Source organism: Prunus persica, chromosome G3 (assembly GCF_000346465.2).
Source record: "Prunus persica cultivar Lovell chromosome G3, Prunus_persica_NCBIv2, whole genome shotgun sequence".
Lineage (NCBI taxonomy): Eukaryota > Viridiplantae > Streptophyta > Magnoliopsida > Rosales > Rosaceae > Prunus > Prunus persica.
The window spans coordinates 262739-283544 of record NC_034011.1 but is presented as its reverse complement, the minus strand read 5'-3'; the positions used below and the strand labels follow the sequence as shown (position 1 = coordinate 283544).

Below are 20806 nucleotides of genomic sequence, written 5' to 3'. Positions count from 1 at the left end.
TACGTGTGTATGGATATGACATGTGTCATGTTGACGTGATTTATCAAAATTTGCCCAAATTATTATAATTTGTGCACAATCATTATAATATCTAAACATAACGAACAATAAGAGAAAAAATGGTAGCCAAAGGTGGAGGTGGTTCATATCATATGGTAGATCCAACGATTCCTTGTACTAACAACCAAACTTTGAACATTTGAGAAGAATAAGTTATGATCCATTCCAAACAGAGATGTGAGGCTACGGTGGGAACGTAGAGCCAGTTCGCAGGAATTTACAACCATGAAAGAGAAATCATTGCTCATATCTCTGAACATTGGCATAGCCCCCAAAGGTTTTCTCAGTGCTATAACACATGTACAGAAATCCATCCTTGTCCTTGAAGGATTCATAGACAGAGTCCATCAAACTGGCTGCAATGTGACATTCATTCATAAGAAAAAGGACTTGTAAGTTACAATATCATTCTGGCAAGAAAATCAAAACAGGCCATGCGCTGACTGATGCTACAAACAAAGAATCAATTTTCCATTTACCTGTTTGAGGCAAAGTATCCTTCACAAACACAAAGAGAGCTTTTCCATGGGCCAGATGAAGTCTGCTGCTCAGAACGTAAATGAATTGACCGACAGACATGTCTCGGGGGACAAGGTATCTACCATCAAAGAGATGATCACAAGGGCGTTAAAACTTATAAGCTTATTATTATTAGTGTAAGTTAAGTCTATATGGCTATTAGTCTACACATTACAAAAAAAACGTTCTACTCCTCCAAGCATATAGCAGGAGGAACCCAATGCTCCTAAGTTTAGAAATTTGGTTAGACAACGTTGGCATTTGAGATTTGACAAGGTAATGCAGCAGCCTTTGATAAATTACTCATACCAAGGCAATCATTTATAAGTTATAGCAAATCAGCAGCCACACCCATTCCAATCTTAGACACAAATCACAAATGTAGACAGGGTTTGGTCATAGGACCTCTGAAATGAACAATGATCTAGTGTTAACTGATAGAAAGTATAAAGGTGGCAACTTTGAAATATGAAAGAGGTCTCTTCAGCTTACTTTTTCTTTTCCATCTGAGGAAGGTCGGTCCTGGAATACTTTTCCACAATTACCTGTGATACCATTACCCAGAGAAATCTGATAGTTAGTAATAATGAATATGAATGATCCCATAACATCTCTTTTCCCTTCAATTTCAAATATACATAATCTTCAGTTGTAACCTGTATGTCTGTAAACAGAGTTGAAACCAAAAATGAGAAACCAAAAAAAAAGGAAAAGAAAAAGACTTGTTGGTGGGTCTTACGGGTACTCGATCAGGGTATTTGGCCATGATGTCCTGTGATTCTTCAACCCTTTGTTCTGAAACAATTTCAAACAAGGAGATACAAGTTATAACATCCGATTCTATAAACAAAAAGAACAACAAAAAAAGATGAGATTTTGTTGCACAAGAAGACTTCAAGTGTTCGGAACAACAACAAACCGAATGTAAACTCATCCTTGAATGATTTTGTTCTACCCATCCGTGAGTCTGTGGTTTGTGCCGTTACGTCTGCTTCTGAGAGATTGCAGAGGAAGAGGAAAACGGTGCCGCAAACGCAATGGAACTGGAGAACGGATGACGACCTTTCAAGAAAGAAACATGCTAAGTACAAGGTTTCTATTTCTTGGGTTTATCTTTTCCCACTTACACAAATTGTTTGGGCCAAGCCCAGCCCATTACGCTTAAACCCTTCAAACGGTTCAGTCAGTAACTCAGACAACAAAGAAAAGGTTTCAAGTTCAGCCATTCCAAGCAACGAAGCAAAGCCAAACCATGGCAGTGGAGAAGAAGAGAGGTTCTTGGCAACTGCAAAGCGGTCAATACCTCGGAGAAATCTCAGCTCTATGTTTTCTTCACCTACCTTCGAGCTTCTCTTCTTTCCCTTATCTCATCGCCGGTACGACTTTCATAGTATCATTCTCTCTCAGAAAATCTTCAGCTTCAAATTCGTTTTAACATGGATTTTATTGAACAAAACAGGGTCGGGTTCTCAAATCATGGTGTATGATTTGGAAGTGGGAAGAATGGTAAGGTCGTTCGACGTGTTCCAAGGCATTCGAGTGCATGGGATAGTTTGTTGTAGCTCTACTGATTGCGCCGAGGGAACATTGCCTTCTGTTGTTGCTTTCAACATTGTTGTATTTGGCGAAAGGAGAGTGAAGATGTTTAGTATGCAGGTTGCAATGGGGCAGCTAGGGAGTGTCAGTTTGACGCTCTTACAGTCCTTGCCAAAGTTTGCTAATTGGGTATTGGATGTTTCATTCTTGAAGGTACGAATGCTTCCTCAAGTTCAACAACTTCTTTTTTTATCAGTTTGAGAATATTAGTGAGTTTTTTTCTTCTTTTTTCTTTGGTCTGTTGAATTGGTAGCAGGGGTCTGCGAGTGGTTCGAATGAGGAGGGTGATTGTCTTGCTATAGGGTGTAGTGACAACTCTGTCCAGCTTTGGGATGTCACAACTTCTACTGTGGTTCTTGAAGTTCAACATCCTGGTTAGTTCTAGCTGAATTGACTCATTTTTTTTAGCTTTAAAAAAAAAACTTTTATTTGAAGTTCAAGAACTGAATTCTTATATTCAACTGTAGAGAAAACCCTTCTGTATTCAATGCGGTTATGGGGTGACAATCTTCAAGCTCTCCGTGTTGCATCTGGTACTATCTATAACGAGGTGGCTAATCTTTTCTTTTCAAAATTTTCCCCACCCATCAAAACAAATGATTGCTCAGTGTGCGTGTGTGTATGCGTGTTTCTGGTTTAGATAACCTCTAAAGAATTGGGTTTGCACAGATCATTGTTTGGAAAGTGGTTCCTCAGTATGATGCATCATCTTTAGCAAGTCAAGTAGAAGACCACATTGATCAGAGTAATTTATTCCCAAACTGTGTTCAGCCTCATGGTTGCCAGTATGAAGCTAATCATATGTGCAAACTTTCTGGACATGAAGGTTCCATTTTCCGCATAGCATGGTCCTTTGATGGATCCAAACTGGTTTCCGTCTCTGACGATCGCAGGTGAAGTAGTTACTGAAATTATATGATTTTAAAATCTCCAGCAAGTTGTGCATTTTTTTTTTTTTGTTGATTTGGTCTCTTCATTGGTACAGTGCTCGTGTCTGGGAAGTTTCCTCTGAGACGAAACATTCTGAGAAGCTAGGGGAACCCATTGGCCTTGTGCTGTTTGGTCACAATGCCCGAGTTTGGGACTGCTGTATTTTTGGTTCTGTAAGTTTTACAAAATCTTATGAATACTCGTTGTCTTCTTATTTCTTGTTTATTTTTTTCTCTCCTATCCAAAATAATAATACTAATAATAATTGTTGGAGAGTCAACTCACCATATATTAGAACAGATTACTAATGTCAGTTTTTCCCTGGGGAAAACTTTTCATTTGATAGGATTTTCAGTCCTGTCTATCTCTAAGCATGCCATTTCACTGTCTGTCATTATGTCTGGTGATAAGGGTTAACTTTCCAAAATCAGTCAACTTAGTCAACTTGAATTGTTTTCATAATCATTCTGGTTTTTTTATCACGTGGGTTGAGTTCTCCTGATGGCAATGGTCGAGATGATCTAGACTAGATTATAAGTTTACTTATGTGTAGGGTGCTGATCAGTTCTTGTTTCCATACTTTTTTATTTTAGTTGATTGTCACTGCTGGTGAGGATTGTACATGTCGTGTGTGGGGACTGGATGGTAAACACCTTCAAATGATCAAGGAGCACACGTAAGTGGCTTGCAGTTCCTTTCTGTTGATTACTTTGGTTTTTATTTGTTTTGAAATGAAATGGTTGTATTGATTACTGACGATCCAAATCTCAACATAACAGTAAAATAATTTCTGGAGAAAAGAAAATAGCCTTGACCATTTACTTTTTTCGGTCGTGTTATGTACAGAGGAAGGGGAATCTGGCGATGTTTGTATGATCCAAACTCTTCACTTCTCATTACTGCTGGTTTTGACTCTGCAATAAAAGTGCATCAGCTGCCCGCTTCACTCTCTTGGGGACTGGAGGGACTTGTAGAGACGAAAGAAATCGATAGAACGATTGCATACACAACTCATATCCCTACTTTGTCAGAGCATAGTGGACCTATGGACAGGTAGTACTTTGAATATTGAACAAACTTTGGGGTCCATCTCAACATTGTTAACTCCAAACTTTTGATATTTCTAAAGAGAATGAAAAGATAAGTCTATAGTCTTGGAAATTTGAAAATGCGACAATTTGGTCCTCCACATTCTCAGCAAGGGTATTGATTCATTGGCACCATAGCTAAGAAAGGACATGACTATAAGAGTCTGGCTGCCTGGAGTCAGGTAATCGTAGATGTGTCATAACAATCTTAATGTATGATGAACAATCAACTGGACAGGTAGTTAACACCTAAATAATTGAATGTCGGAACCCAACAAGCTTTATAATAAATACACACACCACACGCACACACTTTCCTTCCTTTGGTCTATGGTTCTTCTGTTGTTCTTTTCCTGAAATTTTGTGATTACAACAATTCTATCTTACTTTACATTGGTACTAAGAGGACTTGTTGGCTTTTTCTCACTTGGTTCAGCAAAAGCGAATATGTACGTTGCTTGCACTTTGCACGTGAGGATACACTATACGTTTCCACAAACCATGGTTATCTGTACCATGCTAAATTATTGGACAATGGAGAAGTAGAATGGACTTTACTTGTCCGCCTCAGTGAAGAAGTGCCGATTGTTTGCATGGATTTATTGTCAGAACCATTTGAACTTTGCTGTAGTGTTGAGGATTGGGTTGCTGTTGGAGATGGTAAAGGAAACATGACAGTCGTCGGGGTTATACGTGATGCTTGTACCCCAAAATTGGGTTTTGCCCGTACTTGGTCTGCTGGAATGGAAAGACAACTCCTAGGAACACATTGGTGCAAGTCACTAGGTTATGGGTAAGGATCAGCCATTATTTTTTAAAATAATAATTGTTAATTATTTCTTCTATACCTAAGTTGTTCATGGGTGCTGAGTTGATGCTATCTAGGTCTTTACTCTAGATGTACTGTCCATGATTGTCAAAGGTGGGCCATATTCTGCAATGGCTACACATACGACTTCCTCATTCTGTCCCTGCCACTTAGATTTTCGATGACAGACATCACCTAGGCCTTCTTGGAATAACTTTCAGATGCAGAAGTTTAAAATATTCAGACCATCAATTCTGCTGTTGTTGCCATGTAGGTACATCTTCTCAGCTGACCCTAGAGGAACATTGAAGCTTTGGAGGTTGTCTAACCATTCTGCCATGAGCTGCAATGTATCTCTTGTAGCAGAATTCACATCTAGTTTTGGAATCCGAATCATGTGCTTAGATGCATCTTTGGACGAAGAGGTAATTTTTTTCCGTCAGCTTCTTTTTTCTTTTAATTTCATTTGAATGGGATTTGTCACATTCTGTGCCATTTTCTGTTTCTTCGATTTTCTTTTAACCTGTGATTGGTAATAAGTGTTCAGAATTACTAAGATGAAATACTTAAACACCAGGGCAACCCCTTGGAGCATGAGTTGACCCAAGCCAGCTTAAATTGAGACAAGATAATAATAACGAGGGGTTCAGTGTTGTGTAGGCTCAATACCTCCCCTCTCACACAAGCACACTCACTCGCAAATCATGATTTTGAAAGATGAGATGAAAGAAAGCGAACAATGACTACTGCTGAGCTACATAGGGAGATGAAAGCCCTTCCCTTCAACTTTAAGAAAATTATGAACTACATGCCTAAATTTATAACACAATAAATATGAACAACCATTGATCATGTGAAAATCAGATGTTGGATTGATTCATTTTTCAAATGCTTGAATTTGATCTAATAATTGTTTTTACACCCCTTCTTGTTGAATTTTGCAGGTATTGGTATGTGGAGATATACGTGGTAATCTTGTTTTGTTCCCTTTGCGGAAGGGCGTGTTGCAGGGCACAGAGGTGGCATCTAATGTGAAAATATCTCCGTCAAATTATTTCAAAGGAGCTCATGGGATATCAAGTGTTTCAAGTGTTTCTGTAGGTAGACTAAGTTCCAGTCAGATTGAAATACGCTCGGTATGTCAAATTTCAACTTTGATCTACAAGAGTGATCATAGCATTTGCTTTCTAGTAATTCTGAGTGTGTCTGTGTGTACAAGTGCATTTTAACTTTGCTTCTTTTTTTATATAAACATTTTCTAGCCATTATCTGAAAATATTGGAAGATAATATTTCATTCAAGTAGGCTGCTGTGTACTTAATTTATCATTTTTCCCAGACAGGAGCAGATGGTTGTATATGCTATCTGGAATATGAAACAGATAGGAAGACATTAGACTTTACAGGGATGAAGCAAGTGAAGGAGTTGAGTCTTATTCAATCCGTCTCCACTGATAATAGCTCTGTCAGTGAGTTGTCAAGCTGCCATTGTGCTGCTGGTTTTGCGTCAGTGGATTTTATTATTTGGAACTTAATGACTGAGACCAAGGTAGAGTCCTTTCCTGTGCCTCAGACTGCTTACTGAATTGATTTGTAGGTTGTTTGTGTTATTTATTTGGTGCCTAAGCCCATATTTTGTTGCAGGTTGTGCGAATTCCATGCGGTGGATGGCGTCGTCCTCATTCCTATTATCTTGGTGATATACCAGAAATAAAGAACTGCTTTGCATATGTTAAGGTTCGTGCTAATCTATTTAGACTTGGTAATTTCAGAGCCACAAATAAAATAAGCATTATGGAAAGGTAGATCAACGGAGCAGGTCAAAAGTGTTTTTTATCATTTTAAAATACACATCCATAATGCATGATATGAGTTCCTTTAGTTTTGTGTTATGAATTGCTTTGTGAACTGTTTTGCTGTTAAGCACATCATTCTATCTTTTGTTAATAATTTATCGTATGTTTCATTTGTTTACTTTGAAAAGATAAGGTTTCATTTGAATTTTATCTTAAAACTCTGCACTATATTTCTTTGATTTATCAGGATGAAATCATTAATATTCATAGGCAGTGGGTGCTTGATAGTGAAAGGAAGATACTTTCCAGGAATTTGCATATTCAATTCCATGGGAGAGAGATGCATTCCATATGCTTTGTCTCAGAAGGATTTCAACCTGGAGTATCTGGGAAGCACAGCCTCTTCTCTGGATCTAGTTGGATCGCAACTGGGTGTGAAGATGGAAGTGTGAGGTTGACTAGGTATGGTTATAATTCTTAGCTATTTAATAACTTTAATTTTTTTAAAGGACAAATAGTTGAATTTATTGTATAATATAATTGAATGTATTTCCACTCGTGTAAACCTTCAGAACGGAGCTAACCGTATACATGCATGCTGTAGTCTACAGAAAAATGAATATATGCATGATATTTAAAATATGAACCCGCGTGGGTGTCAAAACTGCATGATTTTTCAGGTGTTTATACAAGACCAGCTAATTGTCTAATGATTCACTTAGGTATATGCCCGGGGTTGAGAATTGGTCTGCATCAAAATTGCTTGGGGAGCATGTTGGTGGATCAGCTGTGAGATCAATATGCTGTGTGTCAAAGATAAGCATAGTTCCGTCAGATGTGACCAACATACCCGATACGAATGGACAAAATGCAGTAATGGAGAACATAGAAACTCCGGTTTTGTTGATATCTGTTGGTGCAAAGCGGGTGTTGACTTCTTGGCTACTAAGAAGTAGGAAGGTAGACAAGAAGGAAGAACAGCATAACATCACTGGAAATAGCAATAAAGTTTTGTTGCAAGAGTCATGTTCAATGTCATTCCAGTGGCTTTCCACAGATATGCCAGCCAAGTATTCTAGTGCTCATAAGTTTCCAGAAAACAAAGAGAAAAAGGCTGGTCTAGCTGCGAATGTTTCTAGTGCAGAAGCTGATGGAAGATCTATGTCACTGTCTTCAGAAAATGGAAAGATGGAGTTGAAATCTGGCATTAAGGATAAATATGAAGATGACTGGAGATACCTGGCTGTCACTGCCTTTTTGGTTAAATGTGCCGGTTCCAGGTAATAGCAAAAACAACTAATATTTCTTTTTACTTATCTGATTTCCCTTTTGTATTTAATACCATATTTTGGATTTCTTTTCAGGATTACCATCTGTTTTATTGTAATCGCTTGTTCAGATGCCACCCTTGCATTACGGGCTCTTGTTTTACCATATAGGCTATGGTATTTATGAAGGATCCTAACCTGTTCTATTCTTAATGATTATCTTATCATCTCATATATAACATTTGTTTCTTTATCTCTCTGTAGGTTTGATGTTGCTATATTATTTCCTTTGTCATCGCCAGTTTTGGCATTGCAGCATGTCATCCTTCCCACATGTCTCCCTTCTGAAGGTTAGTGATTGTTGGAGTCTTCAGGGTCTAGAAGTTTGTAAACCAGTCAAACCTTAAGACATATATATCTTATGAAATTGTTGAAACCCTCCATTTCCTGACTCCAAAGTCCTTCATTAGTTAGGCAATTTTCTTGACTGAAATTCTGCTCATCATTTAATGCGATACAATTTTGTTATTTGTGGCTATTATAGAAATATTTGAATGTTTATAACAACGCCTTTGCCCTTTGATTGGATCCGAATCACAACTGCATCTCTTTCCATCAGTTCCTTTGATATAACTTATAAAGGCATTGACCATTGAGCCTATGCCATTGGAATTTAAGTGGTGTTCCCGTCTCTAACCATGGAGAATATAGATTACAAGTGCACCTCAAAAGAAAGTGTATATCGTTTGATAATGGCTGTGTTTTGGTCTAAGCAATAGATGCCAATTTAAATTGCTGGATCCCTCTTCTGAATGGACCTTGTACTGATTAAATTGTGTCTGTACATGGCTGATTTTTTTTTTCTTCTTTTTTCCCCTTAGATTTCTAGTACTATTGTCACGTCTCATCTAAATTTAAATAGAGATCCTTGTTGATTTATTGAACATAAAAATGCCTCTTCCTGGCTGCATGTTGATATTAGTGGAGGAGATAATTGCCACTGCCATAACTTTGCTCTCTATGACCTGAGCTTTTTCCCTTGTCATGATTTTTATACTGTCAAAGCATGTCCATGCTGGGGTTGTGACTATTCGAAAATGTTTGTCCTAAATTTTGTATTGTGATCTCTTTCAGTTATATTTTCAAAGTACCATTTCTTATAACTTCTATTCACAGAAAATGTTCAGATTGGAAGTTTGTATATTCTCATTAGTGGGGCTACTGATGGAAGTATTGCTTTTTGGGACCTCACTAGAAGCATTCAGGCTTTCATGCAGCTGGTATCAGTACTTGATGTAGAAAAGTTCATTGATTGTCAGAAACGGCCACGGACAGGGAGAGGAAGTCAGGGTGGACGGCAGTGGAGATCTTTAGGCAGTAGCATGTCAAAGAATAGACTAGGCACTGGTTCTGCCACTGTAAAATCTGGAGAGGAAACTGATCACAATTTGCTTGATCGTGTTATGGATGGAACCTCAGAGATGCTAAATGATTATGAAAGCAGCAGAACAGCTTCTTCACAAGCTACTGATACTGCTTCCCTAGATTCAGAAGTGAATGCTTGTGATTCCTCATCTGATATATGTGAAATATCTCCTTTATATGTTTTCAAGAACATTCATCAATCTGGTGTCAATTCTCTCCATGTTTCAGATGTAGAAGGTTGTCAAAGTCCTGAAATTGGTTTTCTTTACAATTTAATTAGTGGGGGTGATGATCAAGCCCTTAGCTGTCTTAGGTTTGAATTGTCAGTGTCAGCATCAGACTCCGAATTTGAGAACATGACACTGGATGTCAGAAAGTCAGTCACTCAACTCGGAAATTCAAAGAACTTTATTCATTCTAGTCAAGACAAGAGCTATTGGATCAGATTCCTAAATCATGATATAGTCCCCTCAGCTCACAGCTCTGCTGTAAAAGGTAGGCCATTTTATTCAAACTTGAGTTCAATCCCATTCTAGAGTACTTCATAATATGGAGCATAAAAGTGTCTCCTGTGTGTTTAACCTCTTGTTTTCTTGTTGTCTCCTTTCCTAGAACCTTTGAAGTACTAGTTTTAGTGTTCTGTCTTTGCTAAATTTATAATTTTTACTAAGAATTCAAATTGTGTTTTATTTTTGAAGGTGTTTGGACAGACGGATCTTGGGTTTTTTCCACTGGTCTGGATCAGCGTGTCAGGTGCTGGTGTCTTGAGGAGGAAGGTAAACTAATTGAGCATGCTTATTTAATCATCAATGTCCCAGAGCCAGAAGCGCTGGATGCTAAAGCGTGTGGCAGGTGAGTAAAGCGCCTTATACAAGCATAAGATTCACAGTGATATAGCACTTCAGTACGATATGAACTGATAACAATTTTCTTCGACCGCTTACCAAGTATTGTTTGTGTTTTATTTAGGAGCCATTATCAGATTGCAGTAGCTGGAAGAGGAATGCAAATGCTTGAGTTCTCTGAAATTCAAGACGTCAGTTGATGGATGCAGGACAGTCAAGTTGGTTCTTCGGTGATCTTATAATCCAGTAATGGCTACATATTGATCTGAAGGTCTGACCCAAGCATGAGTAAGTCTTCACCTCATACACACTGGCATTCTATGTGCAAAATTTTGATATCTGGGTTGCGTAGCATGTGTGAGCCGTCTTGAAGTTCCTCCCCAATATATATGTTTATTTTACAATTGCAATGTGTGCAAAAAGCCCGGCTAGGCTGCAACAAGAATCTCATACTCCCAGGGGATTTTGTGATGGTGAGTGAGGTCTTTTCTTTTCTCCTCTTTTGGGCCCTTGATACCCAACATGATATATATTATAGCCAATTTAACCAGTTTTGGGGTTCACATAAGAAATCTGAGCTGTGAACTTCGACAAGCAATGATATGTAACAGTAAATTGTAAATTAGCTTCAATTGATTTTTAAAATATCTCATGATTCAGTTAAATTGGCCATTAATGCATATGTTGAAGCTTAAATTACACACAAATAGGTAGCTGGAAGATCTCTTGTTCACACTAGGGGTCCTCACTTGCCGGGTACGAAGTTGGTGGCATAAGCCCAGGCATTGTTGTTAACAGGATCAGCGAGATGATCAGCAAGGTTCTCAATAGGGCCCTTTCCAGTAACAATGGCCTGCACAAAGAACCCAAACATTGAGAACATGGCAAGTCGGCCATTCTTAAGTTCTTTCACCTTAAGCTCTGCAAATGCCTCTGGGTCATCTGCAAGCCCCAAAGGGTCAAAGCTGCCTCCTGGGTACAGTGGGTCAGTGACCTCACCGAGTGGTCCTCCGGCAATGCGGTAACCCTCAACAGCACCCATGAGAACCACCTGAGTTGCCCATATTGCGAGAATGCTCTGTGCATGAACTAGGCTTGGGTTTCCAAGGTAGTCAAGGCCACCCTCACTGAAGATTTGAGCTCCAGCTTTGAACCACACTGCCTCACCAAACTTGACTCCATTTCTGGAGAGTAGCTCTGGGAAAACACAGCCCAAAGCCCCAAGCATTGCCCATCTTGAGTGAATAACCTCGAGTTCACGGTTCTTGGCAAAAGTTTCAGGGTCAGCTGAGAGCCCAGCGGTGTCCCAACCATAGTCACCGGGGAATTCGCCGGTTAGGTAAGATGGCGCCTCACCAGAGAATGGTCCGAGGTATTTGACACGATCAGGGCCGTACCAGGGGCTGCCTGATGATACAGCTGGCTTTCTGGCTGCCCTCCTCATAGAAACTCTACCATTGCCTTGGACAGTTGAGAACTCTGTCTGTGTGTTTAAAGGAATGGCCTTCCCGGTGAATGGGGATGAGAGAGCCATAGTTGCCATGTCTTATATCTTCGGAGAGAGAGAGTGAGAGAGAGAGAGAGGGTGGATACTTATGAAGCTAGTGAAATGTTTGATGATTGAGTATGCAGAATATGATGTTCTCTTTTATAAGGGGTCCAGTGAGATCCACAATCCTATCCACAATCCATGTGTATCTTCACCCTTCTCCTGATTGGTTCTTGGGGTGATGGAAGTGATTAAAGCATTCGGCTCATCTTCCCATCCAATCAATGAAGGATATCATGGATTATATTGAAATTATTTGGACTGTTTACTCAAAACACATATCACGTCACCCTCTGGTCCTTCGTGTAAATTACGGTTACACCAAACTTTACAAGCCATTTTTAATTTTTGGTTTGGCCTCATTTTGCTTTTACCTAAGTCCTCGTAGTCATAGGCGTAACAACTGTGCACACCAAGGTTAAATTTTATCGATTTTACTCCGACTCACCGCTCACCCACTATTCCGAAGATCACGAAACATTTGTTTTAAACTTCAAGGTAAATGCTGATGAACTGGTGAAGGAAAAGAGAGAGAAAGGCCTTATTTTAATGATGGAATTACGTTGTGTTCAGAATGACATCAAGATGCATGAGAGCAGAACATGGCTCTTAATGCATCTCACACATTAATGTTTAGTCCGGCCGGATCTAACAAGAGGTTTTTTTTTCCATGTCGCCCAATGCGATGAAGTTGACAAATTGTGTCCAAAGATATTGTACATTATAGGCCCGCTGATTTAAAAATTAAACAAAATAATTAACAAAGATTGAGGCCCGCAATCCCAAACGGCATGGGGGTGACTACAAAAAATAATTGGACAAAAACGACAACACCCATGGAAGAAGCGGCCTTCTATACAGACCCATACATTTTTACCGGTACACTGAATTATCCAGAATTTATTAGAGATATTTAGTCATATATCCATTCTTAGCACTAATAATATATATAAACCCTACACCATTTTATTTCTATAAAAAAACCCAAAAAAATGACAACTGACCTTATTTAATTTAATTTTAATTATTAAATTACTTTGATGCCCTATTGAGTGTTTTGGGTATTTTTATGAGGTTTTGGAATTGAGCTTGTTTTAAGAAATTGAAGACAAATTTGTAATTTATAAGAAGTTAAAAGCTTATTTGTTATGTTGTAAGTGGGTTTTGGGTATGTTTCTAAAGTCCATTTTATATAGGGTTTTTTAATAATTTGAGCCCCTATATTGGGTATAATAGTGAATCTCCCAACTTATTATACCCAAATTTTCAATATTTGAACACTCCATCAAATTTTTTGTTAATAATTCAAGTGCTTCATGGGAAAACTTTGTCATAAAATGTTTTTAGTCATTTTACACACTGTTTCATAAAAACGTATTTTGGAGAAACACTTTCAAGTAGGTTCGATGTTTTTCTAATAGCAGCACTTAAAAAATAATTATTATTATATTTTTAAAAAACCCCTGCTTTATATAGAAGCAATCCCAAACGGGTAGTTGTTCTTTTTGTGAAATTAAACGTAGATGAATTAGTGAATCACATAAAGGGTTGTTGAGGTTTAGGAGTGGCAAATTTTAGTTAATAACAGTGGGGAACTTTATGGTGGCAGCTTTTTAGAGGTATTCGGGGCAATTTGACTCCTAAGCCGACGAAAGGTCATGGCAGCCTATTTGGGTTTATAGGTGGCAAATCATATCTTGCTTCAATCTTGTTTTGTCTTGTTTTTCGTGAACGTATTTAGGCAGCAAATCTGTTAACTAAGATTATGGCTTCTGAGCCCAAGCTTATAAGCATGTGATGTGTAAGAGTTTTATAGGGTTTAATAACTTGTTTAAGGTCGTATATTATTTGCTTGATGGATAAGAGTTGGGTGGTGGTTGGTGGGTTGGACAAGTCAAGTCACAAATGACGATATGAACTCCTCATCATCTTAGGCGGACAACAACTTCACCAACCCCCTTTGAGAAGAAAATAAAATGGAAAATTTGAAAGAAATCTCGTATTGTCTAAGAAGATTGTCCTTTTTCAATCATTTTTGGGTACACTAATCAAAGACTTGGGTGCATATAGAAGAAGCTTCTATGCAAGAACGTTGATGACGATCTTTTTTCTTTGGAAAACAAGAATGATGACGACGAGGATCATCATCATGTAGAGCCGATTTGTGACTATTCTAAAATAAAAGTTAAAAACTTGGCTGTTGGGAAAAGGCTTTAGGGTTGTGGAATCTGGATGTAGTTTTATTATTATAGGCAAGTGACAAATCCATCTCACCAAGCAAGACAAACGGGTACGTGCCGGTTACCCCAAGTTCCCAACCTTTTGGGAATTTAGCAGAAAATGATAGAATCCATCGTCTCAACTTTTTGGTTAGTTTTTGATGGGTGGGAAGTAGGAAGGAGGAAGGAGGAAGGAGGAAAGAGGAAGTGGGAAACGCACCTAGCTTAGCCCTAAATAAATCCCAACTGCCCCTTTCTCACTTTTTGCTTAGTTGCTGCCTCGTCATTAATCATCATCATCATCATCAACAGCAGCCATGGCTTCATCAACTCTCAAGTTCAATGGGTTGGGTTGGTTAAATTAAAATCCCCATAGTGCCCTCCCTCCCCCAAGAAAAAAAAGAAAAAGAGAGGCAGTGCATTGGTCAATGACTCAATTGGGTTGGTGACCAAATACCAGCCTTCACCCTGATGAATATAATTACCTTAGTTGTTTGATTTGTGACCGAAGACTTTTTTGCAAACTCAGTTGTTAATGAGGATAAACCAAACCCACCTCAAAAAGCATTTGATCTCATGCATATCATATGCTCCTACAATGACCTTCTCGACTCGAATATATTCCGTCATCAATAATGATTATAATATAATATTAACAAGCGTTCATTCGGATTTATGCAAATTCTGAATGGCATATGGAATACTTTTTTTTAATTATTTTATGTCAAGATATGGAATCCGATAGATCAACAATACCCTTATTTTAGCTTGACAAAAACTTGTTCTCGAAGGATTGTTTAATTTATAAGGATAATTGGATTCTTTTTGTTTTGGTTAGAGGTTGAGGTAATCTCTGATTTTATTTAGGACGCTGTTTGAAACGAGGATGTGAGTCTACTCCCCTAATTATATTTATTTCGAGTAGATAAATAAATATATGGAGTATATATAGTTGTACATGTATAGAATTCAAAAAGAAGAAGAAAAAATGGCGGTGGGGTTTCTGTCATTGTGCTGTTTATTGCTGAGATCCCAGCAATGTGGCAGTAATGCCAGCCAGCTTTCACTTAACACTTCCTTATCAAGCAAACTTCAACTGATGATTTTTTTACCTCAATTTGCATTTCATTCATTCCCTTGCTTTGTGTTTTATTTCTATCATTAGCTGCTTCTGCATTTCCCTTTCAAGAAATGAGGTCGTTGAGAAGGACACTTGCTTTCAGTGTCTTTAATAAGGCCAGGTTCCCAGCTCAGTTTTCTCCACTGTGTTGTCGGTTGTCGGTGGCCGTGTAAATAAGACCAAAATGTCATTGCAACGGAAAAAATTAAATCGGTAATTAATTAAGAGTGCAGTTAAACAAATCTTAAAATTAATTGAGTACACTCTATAATCTAAGTACACCCTATTATTTTAATCAAAATGTGAAATTAACTAAGTACACTCTATTTAACTACCAAAAATACCCCTGGTACACCCTAATTCACTTTATCACAAACACCAAACCCACCTTGTTGCCAAACTTGTTGCTTAACCCACCAACGCTGCTGAGGTTGATTTTGTCAAACAACTGTGGGAGAACATGTAGGACCTAAGGGTGCGGCTTCTATTACTGCATCTACCAGATTCATTATAAACGAATGAGTACAGCAAAGGCCGGCACTCAGCCCCAATTCTCAATGCCCTGGGTTTATACCATGAGTTTATAGCCATTGACTTAATATAGCCTTCACGAAGTTTATAATAGAAACAGGCATCCTTGATAAGTAGGCATCCTTCCTGCAAGATTGAATATTAGTTGTAAAAATGAGAAGCAAAAGAAAAAAACCATTCCTTAATGCGGCTAGAGAGGAGAGGAGCGGATTGATGAGAGCGATTTTGTAAAAGCTCAATAAATATCATATCATCTTACCTTGATTTTAAGATTTATTTTCAAGCATTTAGATAGGGAATATTGAATATAGTGTACTTATTAAAATTATTTGTTTCACAATTTAATATATCTTTTTTAGTTATTTTATATTAGGGTAAATTAGTAATTCAATAAATACTTTAGTAGTAGGGTGTACTTAATTAATTTTAGAGTTCGTTTAGCAGTACTCTTAATTAAGCATATGAAAACGGAAACTATTTTAATATTATTAATATTATGAATATATATTGTTTGATTTGATATGAGCGCTAATAAATTAATAATGAATAGTCGAAATGTATTATGCACCCAATCTTGTCCTTGTTCAACCTTCCTAAAACGTTCTCCTTGAAAGTAGCCAAGCTAGTTAAGCCAAGCCGGTCAGCCGAGTACCGGTTAGGGTTGGTGAAACACCAGCTGTAGCCGGTAATACCTACGGCCCAAGTACTAGATATTCTCTCTCACCAAACTCCGGAATAATCTCATCCCTGGATTCGCTCACATCCAACGGCTGAAACGTTTTTATGCTTTCAAGCTACCTCATTCGCAACCGTTAGATGGTTGATGACAATCCGAAACGGACGATCCCGGTAAACCGGTTTGGTGAGATTGATCTATAAATACAGCGGATAAGAGGACATTGAGGCTGCAAAGAGACTTTTGTAGTCGTTTAAGTTCCGTTTTCTCTGCGTTAGGGGTCTGGTTCGAAAAGCACAGCCTCCTTCTTCCCTCCAACTTCTTAAGAGTTTCAGATCTGCGCTTCAGAGGTACCATTTTCGCGCTCTTTCCTATTGAATTTTTGCTTTTCATGTCTTCGTGTTTTCTGGGTTCACCATAATGCATGCAGATCTGGTGGTTTATATGGTTTTGTTTTGGAAATATGAGAGATCTTACAGGCTTGCTGTGGTTTTTGTTATCATTTGCTCTCGGTTGCTTGTGACCGACAAGTCAAATTGAAGTCGTAGAATTTTATGTAGTAAATTTTGCAGATCTGGTGACCTCTTCATTTCATTTGCTTGTAATCTACAGATTTTGGGTTTTTGATTTTCATTGTGTTGCTTATTTAATGAGTACTATTATGTATTCTGAAGATTTGTTCGAGACTGGTGTCATTATCAGAACAACCCTGTTTAATGGTTGATATTTTTCCCAAACAAATCCCTTTTTCTTGAAGATGACCATGATGTGCTAATTCACTTCATCTTTAGGATGTCAAACTGTTTCAGGGATGTAGATTCTATTCAGTCTTAGGTCTGATCTGATGTTATTCTTTAGGGATGTGGTTGTGCTTTGTTTGTTCACTCTGTATTTGCTTTTCTGGGAATAATACTTTTGTAAAAGTATAATTGATATGTTTTCCACCAGTTCCATTCTCTTTTGACATTTATTCTTTCACTTTGTTGGAGCTATTGACTTTTCTTTGTTGCATAAAGTATACTATGGTGGGTACGCTGCTTATCTTGATATTAAGATTTCTTGTTATGCTATTGTGATGTGTAGAGAATGGAGACTTTCCTATTCACATCTGAATCCGTGAACGAGGGTCACCCCGACAAGCTGTGCGACCAGATCTCTGATGCAGTGCTCGATGCCTGCCTTGCCCAGGACGCTGACAGCAAGGTTGCCTGCGAGACATGCACCAAAACCAACATGGTCATGGTATTTGGAGAGATCACCACCAAGGCCAATGTTGACTATGAGAAGATTGTTCGTGAAACTTGCCGCAACATTGGATTTATTTCTGATGATGTAGGTCTTGATGCCGATAACTGCAAGGTCCTGGTTAACATTGAGCAGCAGAGCCCGGATATTGCCCAGGGTGTCCATGGTCACTTCACCAAGAGACCTGAGGAGATTGGTGCTGGTGACCAGGGTCACATGTTTGGTTATGCCACTGATGAAACCCCTGAATTGATGCCCCTTAGCCATGTGCTCGCCACCAAGCTTGGTGCTCGCCTTACTGAGGTTAGGAAGAATGGTACCTGCCCCTGGTTGAGACCTGATGGCAAGACCCAAGTGACTGTTGAGTACTACAATGAAAATGGAGCTATGGTTCCAGTGCGTGTCCACACTGTCCTCATCTCCACCCAGCATGATGAGACTGTCACAAACGATGAGATTGCTGCTGACCTCAAGGAGCATGTTATTAAGCCTGTTGTCCCAGAGAAGTACCTTGATGAGAAGACAATCTTTCCACCTTAACCCCTCAGGCCGCTTTGTGATTGGTGGCCCTCACGGTGATGCAGGTCTCACTGGACGCAAGATCATCATTGACACTTATGGCGGTTGGGGAGCCCATGGTGGTGGTGCTTTCTCCGGAAAGGACCCTACCAAGGTGGATAGGAGTGGTGCTTACATTGTCAGGCAGGCTGCCAAGAGCATTGTAGCAAATGGGCTTGCTCGCAGGGCCCTTGTGCAGGTCTCTTATGCCATTGGTGTGCCTGAGCCCTTGTCGGTCTTTGTCGATACATACGGAACTGGAAAGATTCCAGACAAGGAGATCCTTAAAATCGTGAAGGAGACCTTCGACTTCAGGCCTGGAATGATCACCATTAACCTGGACCTCAAGAGGGGTGGCGGTGGAAGGTTCTTGAAGACGGCTGCCTATGGACACTTTGGAAGGGATGACCCCGACTTCACCTGGGAGGTTGTGAAGCCCCTCAAGTGGGAGAAGCCTCAGTCTTGAGCTTGAGATTGAACAAGTCAAGTCCCTGCTGTTGAAGGCTTTTGCATTAATTGGCACTGGATGAATAATTCGTGTGTTTACTTGCTGCTGCAGCTCTACACTCTAAAACAAATTTCTAATGTTCTAATTTCATACTTTTGAAGGTCCTTTTTTCTATTATTTGTTTTTGGTTTATCTTATTTCATTTTTCTGTAATATGTTGTCTTCATCACCAGTGTCTCTACTCTATAATGAAAGAGAATTTTGTTCAAATTGATGGCACTCTTATTATATCATCCACCAGCAGGGCAGTTTAGGATTCCCCCACATCACATTTACGTGTTTATGGGTTGGCTAGAGATTTAATTGGATGTTGGGATAAAATGGGGAATGATCCAAGTAGATCATTACAAGATTTTATTTTATTTTTACCATCATTCGAATGCGCGGTAATTATGTTGGGACTTCTATTTGACATTCATAATTATGTTGGAGTTGGGATATTTTCTGAAAAAATAGGACAGAATCAGAATGTATCTTATCTTACAACTTTGAACATAAAATCAGGGTTATTTTTTTACTTGTCAAATAATTATTTTCCGAGATTAGATTTATTGTTTTTTTATTTGACTTTTTTCTTTTTTTATCAATCGGTAGAAATATTATTAATAAAAATCGAAAGGCTCGATTACTATAGCACGGACCATTCTAGGTCATTAAAATTGAGCCGTGGTTAATAAGCTGAGCTGAGTAAAAATGAAGGGTTTTATTTAGTCCAAGTTGGGAGACCAGACCCACCATATACATATAAAAAGGTTGACCAGGAGGAGAGGAGTCTGTTTGGACTGGTAGATTAATAATTTAATATTATTACTGAAAATGCAAATTAGAGTTTAGACAAGAGTCAATAATCGTCAAAATAACAACTAGAAAAAGATTTACAGCAGCAAACAAACAAAGCAACCGATGATCCTCTCGTCTCACACTGCATACTCACAACCGCCAACAGCTGCCATACATCACATTAAGCAATTAATTATATATAATTAAGGAGAATGAGAAAGAAGAAGAAGAAGCCAAAATGAAAGATTAAAACGTACATACATGGGTTCTGAAAAACGACTAAGCCAGTGCCATTAAAGTGGCAGTCCCAAGTCCCAAGGGTGCTTCCCAGTGGCCTTGTAAAAGAGGTTCATGGCAACTGAAGCATGCGTCTCATCCAATCTCTTTTAAAAATATTAAACTGTACCAACACCTTTTATTACCTGATCAGCTTGAGTAGCAAAGTTCCTTGACTCTGCAAGGTGAAAGGCAACCCAGAGTTAGAGGTGTACAAGTAATTCCTGCAAGTGACAATGTGTTTGCGTGCATAATGCATTGAGTGAGCAAAGCAGAGCAGATAATATTACTAATAAAAAGTAGTAATTAATTTAGAATTGTGCACCTGTGCAAGCAGCAAAGCAAAGAAGAAGAGCTAAGCCCATTGTGACTCTGAGCAATGCCAAAGACTCCATTTTATTTTATGTCTTTCACTCTCAAATATCAAGTCACACAGAAAGGAAGAGATGAGAAGAGGAGAGCTTAATGAATGAATGAGCAAGCATGTGAGGGGTGGTCAGGAGACTCAGGAGCTGCCTATATTGTCATGAGGTTGAAGGGGGCCAACAAATTTGTCATAATGATACGTACAATTATGCATGCAGTGCAGGGCAATAGTGAAAAACAAGGATCTGGTGGAAAAGTGGGCAAATTTGAATAGTTTATTTATTTATTCAAGGAATAAGGGACATGTGAATGCCTGCTAATTTGGTTTTGTTGCATGCAGTCCATTTGTCATGCATGCGTGATGGGCCCATTTTCTGATTTCCTGATTTCCAATGCTCATGCACTGCCTTCTTGCATCTCTGTACCGCAATGTACAAGCACTATATCTGGTTAATTTCAATTTCTGGTGTGTAACTTTTATGCTAGAAGAAAAAAAAAAACACAGAGAATTATACCATATGGTATGGCATGTTAAGATCGTATATCGATGAATCTATGGCTCACAATTAAGTGATCACGGACACTGTGACTGCACAAACTTAGTAAGTGTGAAGTTTTATCGCAATAAGGCTCGCCAATGTTGA

The 20806-nt window shown here is 38.7% G+C and overlaps 4 protein-coding genes across 5 annotated transcripts; 2 read left to right on the top strand and 2 right to left on the bottom strand.

Moving 5' to 3' along the window:
• On the bottom strand, positions 48 to 1655 carry LOC18788055 (autophagy-related protein 8i). The gene is made up of 5 exons (XM_020559002.1): positions 1499 to 1655; positions 1319 to 1374; positions 1072 to 1124; positions 540 to 658; positions 48 to 416 (listed from the first exon to the last, which is right to left on the bottom strand). Exons 1-5 carry the CDS (start codon positions 1536 to 1538, stop codon positions 298 to 300), a joined length of 387 nt encoding a protein of 128 aa, XP_020414591.1. The 5' UTR covers positions 1539 to 1655; the 3' UTR covers positions 48 to 297.
• Positions 1795 to 10999, top strand: LOC18788031. Of its 2 annotated transcripts, XM_020558999.1 has the most exons (20): positions 1795 to 1955; positions 2039 to 2328; positions 2432 to 2549; positions 2643 to 2725; positions 2845 to 3068; positions 3161 to 3278; positions 3699 to 3781; positions 3952 to 4158; positions 4630 to 4986; positions 5276 to 5426; positions 5946 to 6137; positions 6340 to 6549; positions 6645 to 6737; positions 7044 to 7258; positions 7519 to 8076; positions 8161 to 8241; positions 8329 to 8414; positions 9241 to 9984; positions 10188 to 10341; positions 10459 to 10999. In XM_020558999.1, exons 1-20 carry the CDS (start codon positions 1832 to 1834, stop codon positions 10532 to 10534), a joined length of 4164 nt encoding a protein of 1387 aa, XP_020414588.1. In that variant the 5' UTR covers positions 1795 to 1831; the 3' UTR covers positions 10535 to 10999. The 2 variants fall into 2 exon arrangements, with proteins under 2 accessions (XP_020414588.1, XP_020414589.1); XM_020559000.1 differs by lacking the exon at positions 1795 to 1955 and having other exon boundaries at positions 2236 to 2328; positions 2643 to 2708.
• LOC18788104 (chlorophyll a-b binding protein of LHCII type 1) lies at positions 10938 to 12104 on the bottom strand. The gene has a single exon (XM_007221434.2). It carries the CDS (start codon positions 11875 to 11877, stop codon positions 11080 to 11082), a length of 798 nt encoding a protein of 265 aa, XP_007221496.1. The 5' UTR covers positions 11878 to 12104; the 3' UTR covers positions 10938 to 11079.
• LOC18788092 (S-adenosylmethionine synthase 1) lies at positions 16646 to 18952 on the top strand. The gene is given in 3 exon segments (XM_020559260.1): positions 16646 to 16779; positions 17513 to 18202; positions 18204 to 18952. Coding segments are annotated over 2 exon segments (1182 nt in total). The 5' UTR covers positions 16646 to 16779; positions 17513 to 17515; the 3' UTR covers positions 18699 to 18952.